This window comes from Solenopsis invicta, chromosome 10, assembly GCF_016802725.1.
Source record: "Solenopsis invicta isolate M01_SB chromosome 10, UNIL_Sinv_3.0, whole genome shotgun sequence".
Taxonomy (NCBI): Eukaryota; Metazoa; Arthropoda; class Insecta; order Hymenoptera; family Formicidae; genus Solenopsis; species Solenopsis invicta.
The window spans coordinates 17,566,703-17,586,764 of NC_052673.1; the positions used below are offsets into that span (position 1 = coordinate 17,566,703).

Here is a 20,062-nt window from a genome sequence, read left to right on the forward strand (position 1 = left end):
TATTACTTCGACAGTCGTTTCGAACGATGACAATTCCAGTGAGAGCGGAAGGAAGGAAAAAGAGGAAAATATTTTTTGTAAAAATGCGCGCGTATACGAATTCAAATATGGGTTTTCGGAGACTTAGGGAGCCAAAATAATTTGGGAGACCGAACAGGAGAGACTTTCGACATCGCGCGAACTAGGGACTCACTCGATCTTCTCCGTAACTGCAAACGCTTGCACGTATCGAGTTCTCGTCGTATCAACACGTAAGTATGCCGAAGGGGTTAACGTGCGATTCTCCTCTCGTTTCTTCTCTACATGGCAGGGAAAACCCGATCGACGGTGTAAAAATAACGAACTTTTTTCGCGTAACGTCGGGAGACTGGCGAGATGTACGCGCCTTGCGCTTTCTCACCACCGACAATCTCGGTCGTTACGCCGTAATTGTAATTTACGATCGATAGCATATAGCGAGAAGGAAAGGGGATGTGAAGAAGGGAGGAGATTAAGGGACAGCTTAATAGATATATGCTGGTTAATACCCGGGAGACGGTAGTGAAGATTGATTAACTCTTTGAAGTGTAAACATACTTCTCACTTCCTTTCGCTCGTAAGGCACAATCAGCGACGACGGGGTAAATTGCAACTTTTCGCATTTTTGCCAACTTTTTGCCAGCGATATTTATTCTTTCAGTCTTATAACTCAATTTTTCTATATATGTATCAAAGATTAATATTATTATTATTATTTATTGCAACTTAAGTCTATCGAAATCGATTGACGCTGATTCTCAGATAGCACACAATATTTATAAGATTTACAAAGTATTTATAATAATTATTTGAATTAATAAACAATTTATCGACTAAATTTTAAAGTATTAATTATTTGAATATTTTATAAACAGTTTTATAATTTTAGATTGAACAGATCATAAAAATTTATTATAAATATTATATAAAAATATTTATAAAAAATATATAAAATATAAAAATTTTTTTTACTTATCATGAATATTATGTAAAATACGTAATACATATTTTAATAACATTTAAATAAAGATTTTGATTTCTTTCTTTTGTGTATAATATATAAAATATCTATAAAATAATTATTATATAAAAATGTAAATAGTAATAAATATTTATAAATTTTTATCATAAATATTGTGTGCTGTCTGGATTCTAATTAATAAAATCATTAAGTAGAAAACGAAAGTTAATCATCTCTGGAAGGAAAAAAGTTAATAACCAATCAACCCTTACAATACAAGATAAAAAATAGTCTTCTTCCTACAAATGTAGGAATCTCGAATCCAACCGCTTTTTTTATCTATTTAAAGTGGTGTAAAAAAATTTTAATGAATACACTTTTAAATTTCTAGAATGAAGTTGTCTGCACGCTGTACATGCTTCGAAGCATTTGATAGACCAACCAAGACAAAGAATTCTACGAATTGGCCAATCAAAAAATGCTTTTAATTGCTTTTGAAATGTCGACAAAACTTTCAAGGATAGAAGTCAATCGGACACAAAATATTCATGTCTATATGATAACGGTTGAATATTGATTAATCGACGTGAGCAAAATTGGTTAATTCCAAGTCGCATCTTGGAACACCTCCGTAAATCACACCGGCATCTAGACTGCGCTCCAAGTCATACGCCCGGTCATACATCGTAAATCAAGAAAGATGCGCATAATTGAGGACGCCGTGGGCGGAAGAGAAGACGGCGGCGAAGGAAGAGGGAAAGAGGAGGAGAAGGGGAGGTCCAGACAGGGGTTGATACACGGAGGTATGCAAGCTTGCCCGGAGTAAGTCGTAGAAGCCGAGAGTGCCGAGGAGGTTTCCGTGGGTTTCCGGGCGCGAGAAGGTTGCGGGAAAGGTGTACGATGGAGAAGACGGCGGCGGAGGCGCGCACACGTACCAACGTATACGTACGCGGAACCACCTCGCGATGCCTCCTCGCGCATTGACGAGCCGAGCCGAGCCGAGCGCCGACCGCGCCAAACCGGTGTGTGTGTGTGTATGTGGCGCGGGGCGGCGAGTCGCCGGGACGCAACAGTCGCTCGCCGGACTTCGCGCTGGTAACGTTGTCTGCGGCATGCGCGTTGCCGTGGTGCACGCGTACGCGTTCAGTGGTACGGTCTCGTGATCGCCCGCTGTGTGTGCATCGTCCTCGTTCCTCTCCCTCCACCCCTTCTCCCAACCACCCCCTCGTCCTGCCTCGTCTGAGAGTCGACAGGATCCTTGTACTTCCCATAGGCACGCATACATACGCACGTCGCTTCCGGATCGTAAGTAATAACGTAAATTATCTAATTGCGCATCTTTCTCTCTATCTCTTTCTCATGATGCGTTTTCGAGATTTTATCGAGGGGATGCGACGCGAAGCGACCCGGCGCGAATACGATGTGATGCGATCGCGCGCGCGGCTGCCTACCTACCTATCTCCCGGGTTGCACCTCTGACCCGGAGAGGGTTGGTTGCACTGTGCGCCGATGTGGGTTACCGTTACACCCCGACTTCGTTACTCCGTTTTCCGCCGGTGTAGCACGACGACCAGTGGCACGACTCCAGTCGTTCGCCGTTTGATGGGAAAGGGATGAGAGAGAACTTACCTCTAGTGGGCTTAATGAGAGAACAAGGTGGTCGAGCGGATCGGAGTAACTGACCTCAAAGGGCCCGTGGAGCGCGATGTGGGTTAGCGTTCACCCGCGATTAACTAATCTTCCTCTTCTCCGTTTACGGCATGGGTTACAGCTGCGAATTACGAAGTATGAGAGCAATATCGCCAATCGCAATTGGTTAACTAGTGTGTGACTGATCCGAAGGGCTCAGTCGCACTAATGTGAGTTGGCGCCTAGTCCGTAGTTCATCGATCTTCCAGCCTTTTCATCGAAACGCAGCGAGTCGCAGTGATATAATTCGTGATGAGCAATCTCTGCGATCTGACTCGATTCTGAGACTACGATCGAGACGCTACGATCGTCCTGCGCTAACCACGTGTGAAGTTTTGGCAAAATTCCAAATTTCTGATGCACTTCCAAGCTCGCGTTACACCATTCTGCTTTTACGCTACCACTGACGTCAACCAGTGATTCCTGCGAAATTAAATCGACACTTCCGTAAACAGCACTCGCGCCAGCTGAACTGTTTTGCTCCGCGTGCTGGCGACGGAATCAATTCACTATGGGAAAATCGGAATTTTGGAGGGCGAACGTTCCCGTTGATGAAATCCCGCGATTACTTCTAGTTTTTGGAGAAGGGTGGGAGGGGGGAGAGGCAACGGGATGCTCTCGAGCGAGCAAGCCCCGATCGAAGCGACCCGGTAGCAAGGCGACCAACGTTAACGATTCATTCTTGTACATTCTCTCTCTCGTTCATTCATTGCGTTCGGCTGACCCGCTTTTCGACCGAGTCCGAGCCAATTATTTTTAACGGGCCCGCATCCTAGGAGGCAGTTTCGACCCGTCCGTCCGTCCATCCATGCGTCCGTGGTTTCCGGAATCTCTGCCATGTTAATTAACCCTTCGATCGGTACTACGGAGCTCGGGCGACAGTTTATTTCATCTTCCCTCGTCGAAGATGTATTAATCCTCCATGGTCCAGCCGGGGATTTGAAGACCCAGGCAAATTTTCAATTCTGAATTATTCTGCTTCAAATTCGGACACGTACAAAAAAAAGTGAAAAACGTTTCAGGTCAAACAATTGTGAAATTGTATTCTATAATGTTGCAAGGGTGTATCAGACTTTTTTCAGAGAAACCCTTTCAAAAGTACTATCGGGTACCAGTAACCTGGTTGACCTAGGAAAGCAGCGAAAAAAAACGCTCCGTTGGACCACGGAAGATTAATCAAGGCTCTTTATGTGACCACTGTACTCACTAGAGCTCAGTTCAAAACATATAATTTAATATTATTTTTATTAGTCTGTTAGTTTACGAGGTAAAAGTGGGCTACTTATACGGGGATCCTGTATATGCTTAAATACTTAAATTAAAGTTCAAGTTTTGAATTAAATACATAAATACTTGAACTGAAGAAATTTAATCAAGAACTTGAACTTAAAAAATTTAATTAAATTAGTAACTTTTCTTAGTGTATTAAATGGAAATTTGTTCCTGCATCTTGATTGCAATCGGTAGAATCGTACGAAATGATTTCTTCCTCTCTTTCTCTCAGTTAATCTCGACGTCAAGAGATCGTGTTGTCGAAAGACTTGACTAACATTCGCGCCTAAATCATTCGCCTAATCAACGCTCGTAGTACGAAGATATTAAAGCTGCATGCGATCACTGATTCCCACCAATGATATCGACGTGCTTAATTTTAACGTCGCGTCAGCTCGTTCCAGCAAACCGAGTCCTTGGATATTAATCGAAGCCTCGTGGGGCTTGTTCCATTGAATCTGGCCCTCGCGAATGGCATAATGTTTCTCTCGTTGGAATCGTTTATCAATCTCCGCCGTTGCGAAAGTCGGCCTTGCTTTGACGGAGAGCGAGCAGCTTCAACGAGCAGCCTCAAAGGGCGAATAGCTCCGCTCTAATACCGCGGTATTATCCGGCCATTTTTTTATCCCCCTCGCTGATGGTCGCGCTCTTCGTCATTTAGTCACTCGTGACCCGCGATGCCTCGTTGCAAACGTGAGACGCGTTAATCACTTCCGCGTTCAGCTGCCGAGCGGACTTCTGCCCACCAAATGTGTCCCTAGGCAAGTGCTACTTAGCTCTCGCAAGCGATAAAAATACTATTTATTACAAATTTCCGATTCGTAAGAAAAGGATCTAATCTATATGTAACGGCAATAATGCATCGTTGTTACTGAAATATAGTGCTACATATATAGAGATTTGATAGCTCCAGCTCGCGTGGAAGCGACGACATTAAAATCCAATTTGTATCAACTATACATTTGACGCTGGGGAGATTTCACGATATAAACCTTTGCAATGTGGATTATAGGGCGAGGAATGATACATGATTGTTATATCGATCGGCGAGCAGGTACCATTCAGTTCCATCGGCGAACAGTTCGCGGGACATTTGAAGGATCATTAACATTTTCCCTGAAGACAGTCGAGGGAGTAATGTGATTGCGCTTGCGATGTCGTCGAGAACTATTTTCTTTTTTTTTTTTTTACCATTGATTTGAATCTGCGATATTTACCTCCCAGTCTACGCGCTTATCTATTTTTCCTGAAATCGGAAATACTTGGGTAACTCTTACGAGAAGCGTGTAACCGATTGCGAGTCGCACTCGGCGATTCAAGTGTCACTCATCCGGGAGTCTCCATCGAGCCGATCGAGTCGACTGGTGACGCCACAGCCGCTATTGCGAGCCAGTTCGCAGGACTTCTATTATGTGCCGCCTCTCCTTATCATGCGAGATCTTCCCGCTCTAACACATACGCATCACGGCGTGCGTATGCCGGTGCCATTGTGCCAGCGAGCAAGAGTAACGCTCGTGTCACTCCGCGCGTAACGCGAGCGTTCGCCTCGCGACCCGCGCGTATATATACATACGCTTGCCTAGGTACGGTTGCACGGTGAATGCACTCGCTGCGACTTAAAAGTGACTACTTTTCGACAAGTATTTGTTCGTATAAGCGGTAAAATCTTCTCAAATAATTGCTCGTTTAAAACAAGAATTACTTAACCCTACGAAGGGTTCGAAGAATCCGGTTATATCGACACGGAATTGTTAGAACATATTAATGATCGGGGTTAAATAGTAACTAGTTAAAAAGTTACAAGTTAAACTATAAAGTTAGTAACTTACGCTGAAAGAAATTTTAATTAAACGTTTTTTAATTTATTTCCTTGATTATAGAAAAAATATTTTCCGAGTTTCTCCCAAAATAAATTATTTTAACTAATCTTATTTAAATCAAAGGAAATGATTTAATCGGAAGAAATTTTTTCAATGTATAAATTTTTAATTTAGTATGACTAATATTTTTCAAAATTAACTTTAATTTAAATTAATCTCAACATAATTTTTTATTTAGTTTTTTGTTTATTTAATTTTTAACGTAACTAAATTAATTTTTATAAGCCATTAACTTTAACTTAAGATAAATTAAAAAAAATATATTAACTTACCCAACCTTAGATCCTATTAAGAATGTTATTGTAAATAAATTATTAGCAATTTATAAAATCTATTTAGATATGATATCGTGTCTGAAATGGATTTTACAAATAATAAAAAAACCTTACTTCATTTCTGTTACCGAATCGTTTAAATTGACTCTTTGCTGTTATCCTTATCAATATTTAAAGCGAGCATTTGAGTTACATTTCCCTTATCAATGTAAAATCGCATGCGGACATTGCGGAGCCTTACTATACAAGTTCTTCGTTTTCTTCGTTTCAGATACCTACCATCTTTCTATCGGTCACTCTTCGCGTCGCTCGCATATCTCTTTCTTTCTCTTCCTCGTTTCTCTTCTCTTACCTGGGCTCCAACATCGCCGCGGTTCCGTTATCCGTGGCAAATACACGTCGGGTATCCTATACGCTTTACCTCCGAGAAAATAAACAGCGCACGGCCATACGACTATGCGTTATTGACACCGTATATATTATCAGGCTGAAAAACAGAATGACGAAGTAAAATCGAGTATTAATATTTGTAGATTGCATTTGAATAATTTTTTATAACAATAAAGTATCGCGAACAACAGTTTAAGATCCGAGTTATCAGAAAATTAGAATTTAATTAATTCCTTCCTCGGTAATATATTTTTAATACATATTTAAACTCGGTAATTAAAGGAACATCATTGATTTCGCAAGCATGATGTTTTTTTCTGTTTTATGATGTGCTTTTCTTCAATATTTGTTACCATCTATCGCGCTCGTGCGTCTTTTTCATCTGCGCGATATGATTTTTCTATCGAAGCTCGCGATAGAGAGTCGTCCGACAGAGCTCTTGTGCGTACCAAATATGTTTGAATTGCTAACTGGATCGATCGCTTCCACGCGAGTTTCCGGAGAACGTCTTTGTATACTAAGGATCACAATATCGGCGACGGCGCCGCAGCGGTCTCATCCTGCGATAGCACCGGCATTGTGCCACGAAACTTCGCAGTACGAAATCGGTTATTGGAAAAGTACTATCGTCTCTGCAGCGGTCTTACGTACTACGATTTCCGCGGGAGTCCCTTATTTATTTCGCGAATCGAAACTTTCGATCGCGTCAGCGCGATGGCAATGCCCATCGCGTGCGAATTTATAGAGGAACGCAAAGCACGAGCGTGTCGACTGATGGAACGTTTTCGAATAAGTTGTTTCGCATTTATTACTAAGAACAAGGGAGACACAACGCAACACGAAACGTCGCCGGCGACTGTAAGATAATTTCCTCTTCGTACGCTAAAAAGTTTTTCCGCGGTCGATCACAGGGGCGATGCATTGCTCGCACTTGCATGGGGGTGTCCAACTTCGCTAGCCGCGTTTTACCGCAACGTACACTATATACTAACGCAGCATCGTTCTTCCGCGTTTAACGTTTCATCATTAATTTCATTAATTTTTTAACGTTGTTGAAATTAATCTGCCGACGTTGTTAAAATTAATTGAATTAATTAATGTAACGTGTACTTTTTTTGCTTGGTGATTTAGTTTAACGTCGCTACATGGAGTATTCCTCAACAGGTCGAAACGCGCGTCGTACGTCGGATCGCGCGAGCGGAATTGCGTCACAAAATCAGACGATTATTCGGCGCATCGTATTTACCATCTCTATAGAGGTGTGCTGGGGAAAGCGAGTTCCCCCTGTCGCGATTCCACCCGAAGCACCATCGTCCGAGGGGTGCAGCCTAAAGGCATCGAGATAGGGACGAAGAGAGGGGGATCGGTGGGGTGGAATTAGTTGGTCGTGCAACGGCCTGAACGAATAATCTCATCGATCGCGAAATCTGTCCCGGCATGTCCCCACGTCTCACACGGCTGCTTCTCAATTGAATCACTGATTCGTAGTAGTGGTGGTATAGGGGTGCAGGTCTCCACTTTTGGAGCGTTTGGCGTCCGCGTCGGGAACAATGCTCCTACGTCTATGCGGCAACTGCGTAAATCAACGGATGATATTCACGTTCAGATAAAAATAGTCTCCGTGTATCTATGGACTATATGTAAGCTATCTATTTACGTGCGAGAGATGTGTATAGCATAATCCCGATATACAGCTCGTATAAATCCTGTCTCTTTTCCGTCGCTTTCTTTTATTTCCCGGAAGTGTTAAGAAGGCACTTTCGCTTTGAACAATATTGAATTCAATTTACATATCTGAACCGAATAGGTCCAACCCTAAGAAAGATCCACTTTTGAATTTATCATTTAAAAACGTGCTTTACGCCTAGAGCATGTGCTTAAAAGATGTGTTATAGGAAGTAGGTAAAGGGGGGTTGGGGAATTAGAACCGGTAGCAACGCGTCTGTTTAGTGTAACAAAAAGTTAATTTTTTGTAATCAGTGATTCGGGAGAAAGATCTCAGAGCAATATAACGTCATCGCCTGATATACATGTAAGCTTGAAGTGCACGGTAGGTCAATTTGTATTCCGGTTGTCAACGTTACGGCACGGCGGACCTAGAGGATTGTAAAACTGCAACCGACTTCTTTTTTTCAATAGCGAGTTCAAGCGGATGACATTCATAGTAAATAGTATCAACGAAATCCTCGTGCGCTAGCTTTCCACATCTTATACGAATTTCTTCATTTTCTATCCCAAACATCTGTTCCACATCAATTGCAAAGTTATTACTCTTGTCTACATCAGTGACAAATATTGAAGTTCTTCGGTTCGGCCTTTTATCTCATTCCACACGAGTGAAAGGGATCCACCTTTTTCCATAGGTTTCTCTTACACTGATGCGTTTCCTGTGTACATCCCAACGCAAACACACGCGTACACACATATGCGCGCACGTCATCGCAAATACGCGCCTCATTCCGGTCACTAATGTGAGTTTTCCATTATCGACTCGCGAAGAAAGGAAAAAAAAAGCGACCACTCTGTCTTCCTTTTCACGCTCCACCCGACGTGTCACGTTCATCATACCAAATGCGGAAGTACGTGGAAGGCAGAGGCATTTAAAATTATCGAAGATCTAAAAAAAGAGAGAGAAAAAAAACGCGCTGCTGACGTGATCATCCTGGTGCCGCGCAGAATCGACGTACCGCCGAACGAAGCGATTTCACGGAACGTCCATGGAAAGGGCAATCGTCGCCGATCATCAACGGGTGACGCTCACGCCGGTAGTTCCCTTCCTCCCTCCACGATTTCATTAACCCAATTTCGCGAGTGGCACGTTAAATTAATCCGCGGGAATGGCAAAAGGCCACACGCGCGATGACACGGCGCGTTCCACGCGTAAATAAGGGTAATAGCCGTGCGGACCATAGGTTGCGTGCCGCGCGATGACCTGAGAACGTGCGTGAGACGCCGGCGATTACCCTTGTTTGTAACGCGACGCACGAGTAAATAGTCGCGATAACGACGATAGTTGCGGCAGGAAGCAACGTGAGACCGTTTTGACAGAAACGCCCGCTCGCTAGGTCTTATCACTGACAAAGGTCAACGTTGCGATCGATTCCTCATGTGGGCTCGGCTGGTACCTTCGAGCCGGTGCCCAAATTGGGTGAGCCAGTCACTGGTTTATATCTTGTAACTCTATTCTCTGTGTATCTATTTCTACCGACTTTAGCAGATCAGCTCTAATCTCAGTTTACTGTTTATCTTTCTTTTTAATTCTTAGAACTAGAAGAGAACGAAAAGTAAGCTAAACCGAGATTAAAGTCAAGCTAACTTTACATTGATAGAAATTGAGACAAGAGAAATTCAGTTATCTCACAGGGTCTCGATTCCATTTGTCACGAGACGAGAGGAGAGGAAAGGCAGGATTCATGCTCATAGCACTTGTTATATCTTATTGCGAAAAATTTGCTGTATTTCGAAGCGCTACCGGACAATGGTTACGTGTTCGATTTCTCACGCCTCATTTAGTAGCGTAGCACGTGCGCGCAATTGAACCGTAAGTCGTAATAAAAGAGGCTATATTTAGAGAATCGAAGCATACCCGATCTCGCATGCACACGCGAACTTTGCTAGCTTTTGGAAAGGTATAATTACCGCTTTCACGGGCCGAGGGTTCGTCGTTGAAGAGGAAATTTTTATCTTCGCCTACGAGAAGAACGAATTACGTTTTACGTTTTTTCGTTATTTTTTTTCTACACCATGGAATAAGACGTTCCATTATCGAAATCAGGAAAATGAGAAGGAACGATCGCACGAATATCTATTGTCCAGACCCCTCGTGTAAGATTGGATAATGGCCCACTAAGAAGGAGGCGACTGCTCTTCTTCCCTCGAAGACAGAAAAGGGGGATCTTTCACTTCCTATCGGAGAAAAGTACTTCTCGATTTGGACAGTCGATGCATCTTCGAGAACCCGTCTGTCAAAATTACATCTATCCACGTTCAATCCACGAAGCAAGATGCGCAAATTGTCGGCTCTCGTTATCGACATCCCACCAACATAGGTGCACTTTAATAAATGTAAGACTTACGATAAAGACTCTAAGTATCCTTCGTGTTGAACGTACGTAAGGAAGAACCAAGGAAATTTCAGCTTTGCGGGGACACGTGAATGGGCAATTTTCACAATCGCTCATGCATCGCGTTCACGTTTCTGGGAAACAAACTGAATTTTTTGATTACGGCTGACGAGGTGTACCGTTGGCTTTCTAAGACGCGTAAGAATTATTTTTAGAAATGGCTTCAAAATTATACACTGCGATCAGAGATATCCAAAGAATATTTGGCGGCTTGCGACGATACGAAACTACTATAAAGATTGACGTAACCGCAAAGACCTGTTCTCAATGACGCAACGTGGCAGTCTTGCGGAGGACACCTAGATGATGTAAAAAAATTAAGAACACCTTATTATGGCGCGAAACTGACGTTACATTTGCAGGATTTTGCAATCACATTGAATGTTCTATTAACCGTATGTCAACATCAACATTTAAATAAATGTCTCTCCAAGCGATTATCTAATTTGAAGCCCATTTTCAGCGTTTCTAATTGGTTAAATTTGTTTATTTAATAATTGTTTAATTGATATAAATATAATAGTTGCAAAGGTTAATTAATATACTTATTTTATTAAATAATTGAATAATTGTTTAAATAATATAAATATTTATTAAATTTTAATAAAGATTTGCTGTTATGCTCTAGTAAAAATTTAAAAAACATATTCAAGATTATTTTTTATAACAGTTCAGAACAGTTGCGTAAAAAATTATCTGTTAAATTAAAGGGCTAAAGATATCGGATATATCTTATTATTACGCTTGTTACAGACTTGATTACTTCCGTCTATCAAAGCGCAGTTGAATACAAAGTTAAATGAATCGCGCCTAGTCATTTATACACGCTTATTTATAGCTGGTAGTCATAGCGCATATAAAAAATGCGTAGAAATCCTTATGTATGCGGTTTCTTTCAGTAATAAATTGCCTCGTAAATTGCACCAGTGAGATTAAAATCGCTCGACGTTGAAGCGAAGAGGACTGAGTTTGTGTTACCAGTTGATGAGATTAGATCAAGTAATCGATATGTAGTAGACGTATGTTGATAAACAGTCTAGTAAACTTCTCGGAAGTCAGCTTAATGCGTGTCTCGCGCATAACATTAGAATTTAGGTTTCACATAACAGTTTGTAGAAACGGGCGTGGATTTTCGTGTCGAAATCACGTTTATGAGGGGCAAGCACGACAGGCTCGCTCGCTTCTTTAAAACGGGCAAAAACATTGGAGGTTTCCGTAAACCTGTCGTTAACCCAGTTAGGAATGCCGTCGTTCCAGCATACGCACGCCGCCAGCTTTCAGCCTGTTTCGCAATCATTCTAAGATCGGCGAACTGATTCCCTAGATAAGAGCACAATTAATGTCGCAATTGCAATCAATTGCGCTTGTAACTTGCAGAATTGAGCGAGAAAAAAAATGCTGCCGCTTGCACATCAAGACACATTCATGCACGTACGAGTAAACGAATTGCCTCGTCTGCATGGATTTTAAAATAACAAAGTCCGAAATTGATAAATAAGCAGAAATCCAAATTTTAAGTTCGTTGTCCATTGTATTATTTTTTGTCATACGTGAAAGATGAAAAAGTAAACGGTTCCGAGATTAAACCTTCGGCTAATTTAATTAGAGATGAGATCAAGAGTTCAATATACAAGAAAAAAAACAATTTCTGATGTATTTAAAAATTTAAGTAGAAATAGATTTGAAAATAATTTTATCGGATCATCAAAACAATTATGCAGGACGCTCAAGCACGGTGAGAAATGCTGCAAAAAGTTTTAACGTTCTAACAATCAGCTTGAGCGTCCCAAATTATTTTAATAATTTAAAAAAGTTTATTTTCGGATCTGTATCTTGAAGCTAAAATTTTAAATACTTCAGTTTTAAACACTTGAAATATTTGAAATCATTTTTTCCGTGTAGTATTTATAAAGAGTTCAATACATTGGTACTTATATATAAAGGGTTCGAATCCATTTCGTTCAAATTTGAGTTGCTTCTACTCGAAAGTAATGTTTTATCTTTCAAAATATAACAATAATAGAGAGTTGAAAGCTACCCAAACAGATTCGAATCGACTTGTTAGATATTTAATCCCATCGTTAAATTCAATGTAAGATTTCTGCCGATAAGCCCGCAAAGTTCGCTTCTCTGAGAAAATTCGTTCATGTACCTCGCTTCTGCGGTTGCTGACCGTGCGAAATTTTGCGGGGCGGAAGGTGCCGATCGACCGAATGAAGAGGAGGCGGGCGTTTAATTGTGAGTCGGCGTAGGAGGAGAAATGCGCGCTGAAAGAACGGTGAGATAGCTTAGCCGTAAGCTGCGTAACCGAGTTTGTCGCTTACACGTAACAACTACAATTACGACGTCGACGTAATCAATCCGGAAGGACAAGGGGATACACGAAGATAAATTGCGACCGCTGTCGTTCTCTTTTTTTTTTCTCGCAACTCGTCTTGCAACATAATTGTTGAATGGAAGTGATATTGAATGAAAAATAATGAGAATCGAAAGAAGAAAAATATTTGAAATACGAAAGAAAAGTTTGGCGAATATAGAACTGAGAAGCGAATTTCAGTCGCAACACATTGCGGCGTTTTCACTCGTGCAGAAGGAAAAATGCCAAATTTCCTCAAAGAATTTATAATTCACGGGCAATTGGAAGATTTCCAACCGAGAAACGGAAGATCGCTGCAACCTTTTTTGACGTGTATCTCCGTATCTTCACTTTGTAGACGAGGCAGAGCCCTATTGATAAAATGGAAATTCCAAAAATGGCGTTTGAGGAGGCTTTGTAGAGGTCGACTTTCAATGAAAGTGACAGGGTCACGGGAAAACAGAGGAGTTTGTTATAATATAATTAGTGCATCACCGGCGCGCGCTCAGTGAAAATCGATCGTTACAGCAAGTATGCATATATGGTATATCCACGGGTTGCATGCGCCTTCAACGCTCCGAATTCGTTGCATTTGGATCGGAAGATTGATATGGCAATACTTCAGTAGCGCATCCACGTAATCGTACGAGCGCGTTTGCCTTGGCATAAATTCTCAACGCATAAGATATATCTACGCGCGTTCATTCATGGATAAACGTCACGTTCGCGTCGGTGCGCGACGTGGAACTCGACAATGCCTCTATCCCGAATCCCTTTTCCCTTAGAACGTGACGTTGAAGGAATTTTAGTGTCGCATATTTTCAATTAAACGCTATCGTACGTAGGTTTTATCGCGAAGGCTGCGAGAAAAGAACACATCGCGTGCAGTAGAATATTAATTACTGACCTACTATCTTTCTCGCCGTTGACTAAATTACCACTTTTATTAATTGAGATGAAGGTTTTTCCAATATGACATCTAATAATAAGCGTGAATTCTAGTCCAAGGACGAATTGGAATCCAAAAGATGCTTTACCAACTTTAAAATTTTTGTCATTATCATATTTCCACCTTATCTGAATGTTTATTGTAAAAAAGGCTTTTTTTATTTGTACACTTAGGGAAATATCTATTAAGATTTCATACACATAGAAAAATTAGTATGAACAATCATATTGTTATAATATTCCTTAAGCAAAATTATAAAATCATCTTGACAAAATTTGATAATTATAAACAGACAAAATTCTTCAAAGCAAATTATGTCTGTTTAAGATCATCAAATTCTTTCACCGATGACAAGAAAGAAAAAACCAAGAAACTTTAATGGTATTTATTTAAAATCATTTATATTCAACATTTGTTGATATACCTCTTATTTTTATTTTTATTTTTATCTTTTTACGTAATTATTGCATTTATTAAATTTTAAATTTCAAAACACTATCATAAGCGTTAAACTGTTCTGTCAATAATATAGATAATCCAAACGTATTTATGTTTTCATTAATTACATTTTTTTATATTTATTGACTGACTGATGATGTGTTTAAGAAAGGGTAAATAAGCTGAAATGTTACATAATTATTTGTTAAATAATCATTTATGGACTAAATTAGGTATTAAGTAATCAACTTTATATTAATGCTCGGTTATTGACCTTGACTAGAATATTTATGATTTATTGATACAAACACACAAACTTTCGTTAACTTATCATTGTCATCAAATTTTTTCAAGATTTTACGCTCTTGCTTATACATAAGAATATGATTATTAATTTGATAATAATCTTTTTTTTTGTGAATACAGTGCAAAATATTGAAAACAGGAGATGAGAGAAATGTTTTTTTTTTTTTTCCGAGTACACATCTTTACACTAGGAGATGCATGCATTGAACATTTCTCCAAAACACACTCGCCACGGTACTAACGAACCGAGGTGCAAATACGGTACAACGGTTTCATTGTCATCGCGTTACGAACCACGTGGCATCGATATATCACATCCGTACGGATTGCCTTTGATGTCTCGCACGCGCGTGCAGGTGCGATGATCTTCCTGTTACACGTGGCCGATTCGCATGACGACCTCCCTCGGTCGGCCGAGGTGCCGTCACAAAGCTCTCGTTAACGTGTCGGATATATGAGCAATTAATTTGCGACGACTGACTGTATATTAAATCTCAGTTACAACATTGGAATAAATTCGATTTTATATCTGACAGTTTTACTATTTTTTTTTTTTGTTTTGTAATTTACAGCGTTTCTAATAAGATTTTTAAAAATTATAATTGTCGAATTATCGCTCTATGTTAAACTAGCACGAGTCGGTCGCTCTTCACCCCATCGTGTTTGTTCATAAACATTTATAAATAGCCTTATCCGTAATTGTTCCTTTGACTTAAGCGCATCCGCAGGATGGACGTACCGTGATGGAGGTAGGCGATCAGTCAGCGTAGTAGACGACACCAGGTCGTCCCGATCGACCGGCACATTTACAATTGTCCTCAAATAAGAGAAACCAGCTACTCGTCCGCGATGGCTACGACGGCCTCAACGGAGAAGATGAACATGGAGAAGGACTTGGACTTGCCGAAGAAGAAGCTTATCAACACGAACCTGATATCACTCAAGTGTCTTCTGTTCATCTTTTTCGGGGGTAAGCATCGAGCAATATATTTAGACAGTCGCTTCAGTTCCAGCGAACCTTAATGTTGCAACCTGCAATGATTTCTCAGGTATCGGCTGCCTCTTCCCGTTTCTTCCACTGCACATGACGAAGGTAGGACTGAGCATCGAGAATGTCAGGTTTGTGTCGATGGTCTCGCCGGCGGTGGCGATACTGGGGCCGTTAATAGCGGGGCCGATTGCCGACAAGCTCGCTAGCCGTCAGAACAATAATGACAAATCGTCAACCGGCCGTTACCTCCGCGTGATGATCGCCGTCGCCTGCATCTTCTCGGCGTTCTTCTACTCGCTACTGATACTGGTGCCCACGATGGATCGTATGTTACCCGCCGGGAAGGGCCCAGAACTCAAGTTTAACTGCGATCGACGCGGTGCGGTGGTGCGTTTACTTTTGGATAAAGAAGTCTAATTATATGTAGATAGTAAAATCGATAGAATATTTAACTTCTGTTTATTATAAATATTGTGCTTTTCTAAAAAAATCACATCAACTTGTATCAGGTGCGGCAAGAAAGATGCGAGAACCGTTTTGGTTGTCATCGCTGGGCCGATTATGATAGCGGTGTGGGTGTTATGCAGCTGGAAAACTGCAACTATGTTTGCTACCCAACTAGCGAACGACGGTGGCATTCGGAATTGACCGCGCGCACAACGACGTTCCGAAGCAACGCCGATGTTGAGCCTGACTTCTTCGATGGCAGTGGCGAAACCACCGTTGCACCGTTGAATAGTGAACTCTATGCACAGGTAAAATTGCGATATAGTGTACGCGACATTTTAATAATTAATTTACAAATAATAAATATTCATTAATAAAATACTCTTATATAATGATTAATTTAATATTATTATATAAATTAATAAAAGTTTATTATATAACAGCATTTCATGATATACATTTATATTATAGATATACATTTAACAGAATTGAGGAACTCAAAGTAAAAACGAACAATCGATCGAGCATTCTCATTATTAATTTATGATTACGTTATTATTTTGTACTGATTGATATTAAAGTAACAAATCAGGATAGAGTTATAATTATAATTTGATATGATTTATTAGTAATTTGAGATAAATATTTTTGTAATAGGTGTTTAATATGGCACTGATATAGAGCATTGGTTTATACGATACGTTTATAATGACATAAGTTATTCCTACAGGAGACTCCCGACGAGACGAAAAAAGCTCGTCGTTACGTCATGCTCGAGTATGAGCCGCCACATCTGTGCTACAAGGACGAGAGCGATAATATCGTCTGTCACGTTTACACGGAGTACTCTGGCACGCTACTGATGAACGGTAGCCTCGGACAGGCACTGAATCCCGAAAACGAGAATGAATGGTGTGCATATCCCGTGTCCGAGTATTTCACCTGTCGCATTCCACTCCAGTTGGAAGATCAGACGGCCAAGTTTAATAAAAGTTGCTCCATAGAATGCAACTTGATTGATCCATATACACTCCCAGGTAATGATCATTGTAGAATTAAATGCAGAATCTTTCAATTTAAATTTAAAAAATTAAGTTATTAAGAAATATTCAAAAATATTCTCAAAATCAATTCTTTATCGTAATAATCACATTCACTTTCATATTATTACGCTTATTAGGCGGTTTTTGCTACAACAGTTACTGAGATAAACGTTTAGAAAAATTCTAAAGGCCGTATATCGCTTTCATTTGCTTTTATCCACGCTGACAGCGGAGAAACAGAGTCCCTTCCTTGCGATAATATATGATAATACCATGATAATGCCGGTGTTTTAGGCAGCGTATTGCTGGAAAGCCAGTGCCAACGTACCGGCGATTGGACGGAAGCGGCGTTCTGGATGTACCTGATCGTGCGTTCAATCGCGGATATCTTCCCTACGACCGCCGTTGCCCTGATCGACGCAGCAGTGGTGATTGCAACTAGAGAGACGTCGTGCGGTCGCGGCGATGTAGGACGCCAGTTGGCTTTCGGTTCTCTTGGTTTTGCCCTACTAGGACCACTGACCGGCTATCTGAGCACCCTGACAAGTGAAATAGGACCGGCTTATTGGCTACCACTCGTCTTGCACGCTGCATTGATGATTCTCGCGGCTATCGTTGCTCTGTCGGCGAATGGCATGCCACTCAGTCCACCAGAATGGTGGTGGCATACGAGAAGTGGCATGTTGGCGTTACCAATGAGCGCTGTCAAGAGGTACGGTAGCGAGACTGCCGCTCTGGTCTTCGTCCTGCTAGTCATGGGAACCTTTTGGAGCGCAATGGACAGCTACCTACCTTTGTAATAATAATATAATATATAATATATTTATTCTCTCTAAAAGAATAGTCTCTGGTTATTAAAAAATAATTTAATCAATAATTTAATCGCGATACGCATTTGCGATCCGAGATATTAAAAGTTTCTTTTCATTGATACAGGCATCTTCAAAGACTAGGGGGCGATGAACTTTCCATCGGTGTCGCTATGACCGTCGGAGCGATACCGGCGTTCCTATTCCTCTGGAAGTCGGAACATCTTGTAGATTACTGTGGACACAGTAACCTTCTCATCACTGCCTTCACGGTGTACATAATCAGGTAGGTAAGTTTATTTAATCTAATAATAGCCGCCAGTCTAATTGAAAAAAGATCTTAACGCTGAGTTTTCATAAATCATTCATTTCAAAAAGTATTAAAAATTTATTGATAAATTGATAAATTTGACCAGGTTCACCGGACTGAGTTTCGTATCTGAGCCTTGGTGGTCCCTAATCTCGGAAGCTTTAGAAGTATTCACCTTAGGAATAATGTGGGTTACTGCCATTCTCTACTTGAGACACTTGGTACCGCGTCATTTGACCGTAACTGCCCAAGCGCTGCCTGTGATAGCTCACTTTTGCGTCGGTATGTTTCTAAGTTAACGTTGTAACTGTACGGTCATGGTGGTTATACTTCCACCATGCTGTACGGTTAGGTAAGATTAATTATTGATTTTTCCGTCCGATACACAGGCCGGTGTCTCGGAGCCGTTATCGGTGCTTATATCCATCTTGGCGATCAAGACATCGTTCAATCGCTGAGATTTGTGTATCGTTGTATGGCGATAGCGGCGGCCATCGTTGCTGGCCTGTATTTCGTACTGTATCATGGTCTACTGAAACCGAGATGTCATGCACATACCATCCAGGGTCCTCGTCAACCCCCCACAATCGTGCAAGGTAAACGATGTTTTATTATAAACATACATACATACACTAATCAAGACCTGGCATATGCTAATCAGTTCTCTAACATTTTAACTTTGATTTTGCAAGCTGCCATAAGAGATTATGAACTGAGTAAGTGATCAAACACGCTCAAGATTTTCTATTTCAGGTTCTTTGGAACATGTATGTAATTTACATGTGTTACCTAATAACGCCTATGCGGAAATCTTCAGAACTGGTTTTTCTGGTTTTCACGATAAACTGAATGACTTCCAAAAAGATCAGTTCTGCATATTTCCTCAAGAAATTCCTCCCTTTTCTGCATGCATCATGGTGAACTGTGTTGTTTCCGAACGCGCGCTATGTTCATAATTTTTATCGTTTTCATAATTTTTTTTTATAATTTTGCAAATGTAGCAATGAACGGAAATGGAAATTACACGCCGCTGAGAGTGTACCATAATGGAATGGGCAGAAAGGGTCAATTTCGATACTGAGAAGTTATCTGTACGAACGAATGAAGAGTTCTAAGAACCAACACTGCAACAATGATTCCACAATGCAACGTATAAATGTCATCTGTGACGAAGTGCCGACAATGTGTGGTTTTACATATTTCGTTGCATCTATCATTAATTTGTTAATTTAAGCCGACTCAATTCTTCTATTTCTTGATTATTATTTAAATGAATCATTATCACAAGGACCACTACTTGCTCAAACACGTTCTACGAGCTATATCATCAGTTTTTATATTTGTAATTATAAAAGTGTAAGTACCAACAACAGCGAACAACATAATGGGAATCTTTCGCATACTACGTTGCAGTAATAAAAAGAGAGAGATAGAAAAACCTTTATGTACAAAACGTCCACGAAAAGTGTCTAATATTTTCTTAGTTTTCTGTCATATTATTTTTTTTTTTTGCAATCGTGTTTATAAAACTTTTGAGGTATACTTGAGATATATGCAATTAAAAAATGAACATTTTCTTTGGTGAAATCATTACAGCGAGACTTACATGCGTCTTCACATGTAATATAAATTGAATAAGTATCAATAAAAGTAAGACGTCTATTTGACTAGACAAATGTTACGTTTCTGTGAATTGATATATATGTATACAAAAAAAGTGAAATAAAAATATGTTGGAGAGAGAAACGATAATTGTCGTTATTTATAGGAAACAATTACGTCAACTGATTGGTTATATTAAGTT

The 20,062-nt window shown here is 40.4% G+C and overlaps 1 protein-coding gene across 5 annotated transcripts; it reads left to right on the forward strand.

Moving 5' to 3' along the window:
- The first annotated feature begins 5 nt into the window (after positions 1 to 5).
- Positions 6 to 20,004, forward strand: LOC105197760. Of its 5 annotated transcripts, none has more exons than XM_026131546.2 (12): positions 6 to 251; positions 1,371 to 1,782; positions 15,376 to 15,628; positions 15,708 to 16,036; positions 16,159 to 16,404; positions 16,827 to 17,133; positions 17,434 to 17,935; positions 18,076 to 18,234; positions 18,365 to 18,540; positions 18,648 to 18,854; positions 18,951 to 18,974; positions 19,260 to 20,004. In XM_026131546.2, exons 3-12 carry the CDS (start codon positions 15,508 to 15,510, stop codon positions 19,337 to 19,339), a joined length of 2,151 nt encoding a protein of 716 aa, XP_025987331.1. In that variant the 5' UTR covers positions 6 to 251; positions 1,371 to 1,782; positions 15,376 to 15,507; the 3' UTR covers positions 19,340 to 20,004. The 5 variants fall into 5 exon arrangements, with proteins under 5 accessions (XP_025987331.1, XP_025987333.1, XP_025987329.1 ...); XM_026131548.2 differs by having other exon boundaries at positions 15,387 to 15,628; XM_026131544.2 differs by lacking the exons at positions 6 to 251; positions 1,371 to 1,782 and adding an exon at positions 1,840 to 2,284.
- The last annotated feature ends 58 nt before the right edge of the window (positions 20,005 to 20,062 follow it).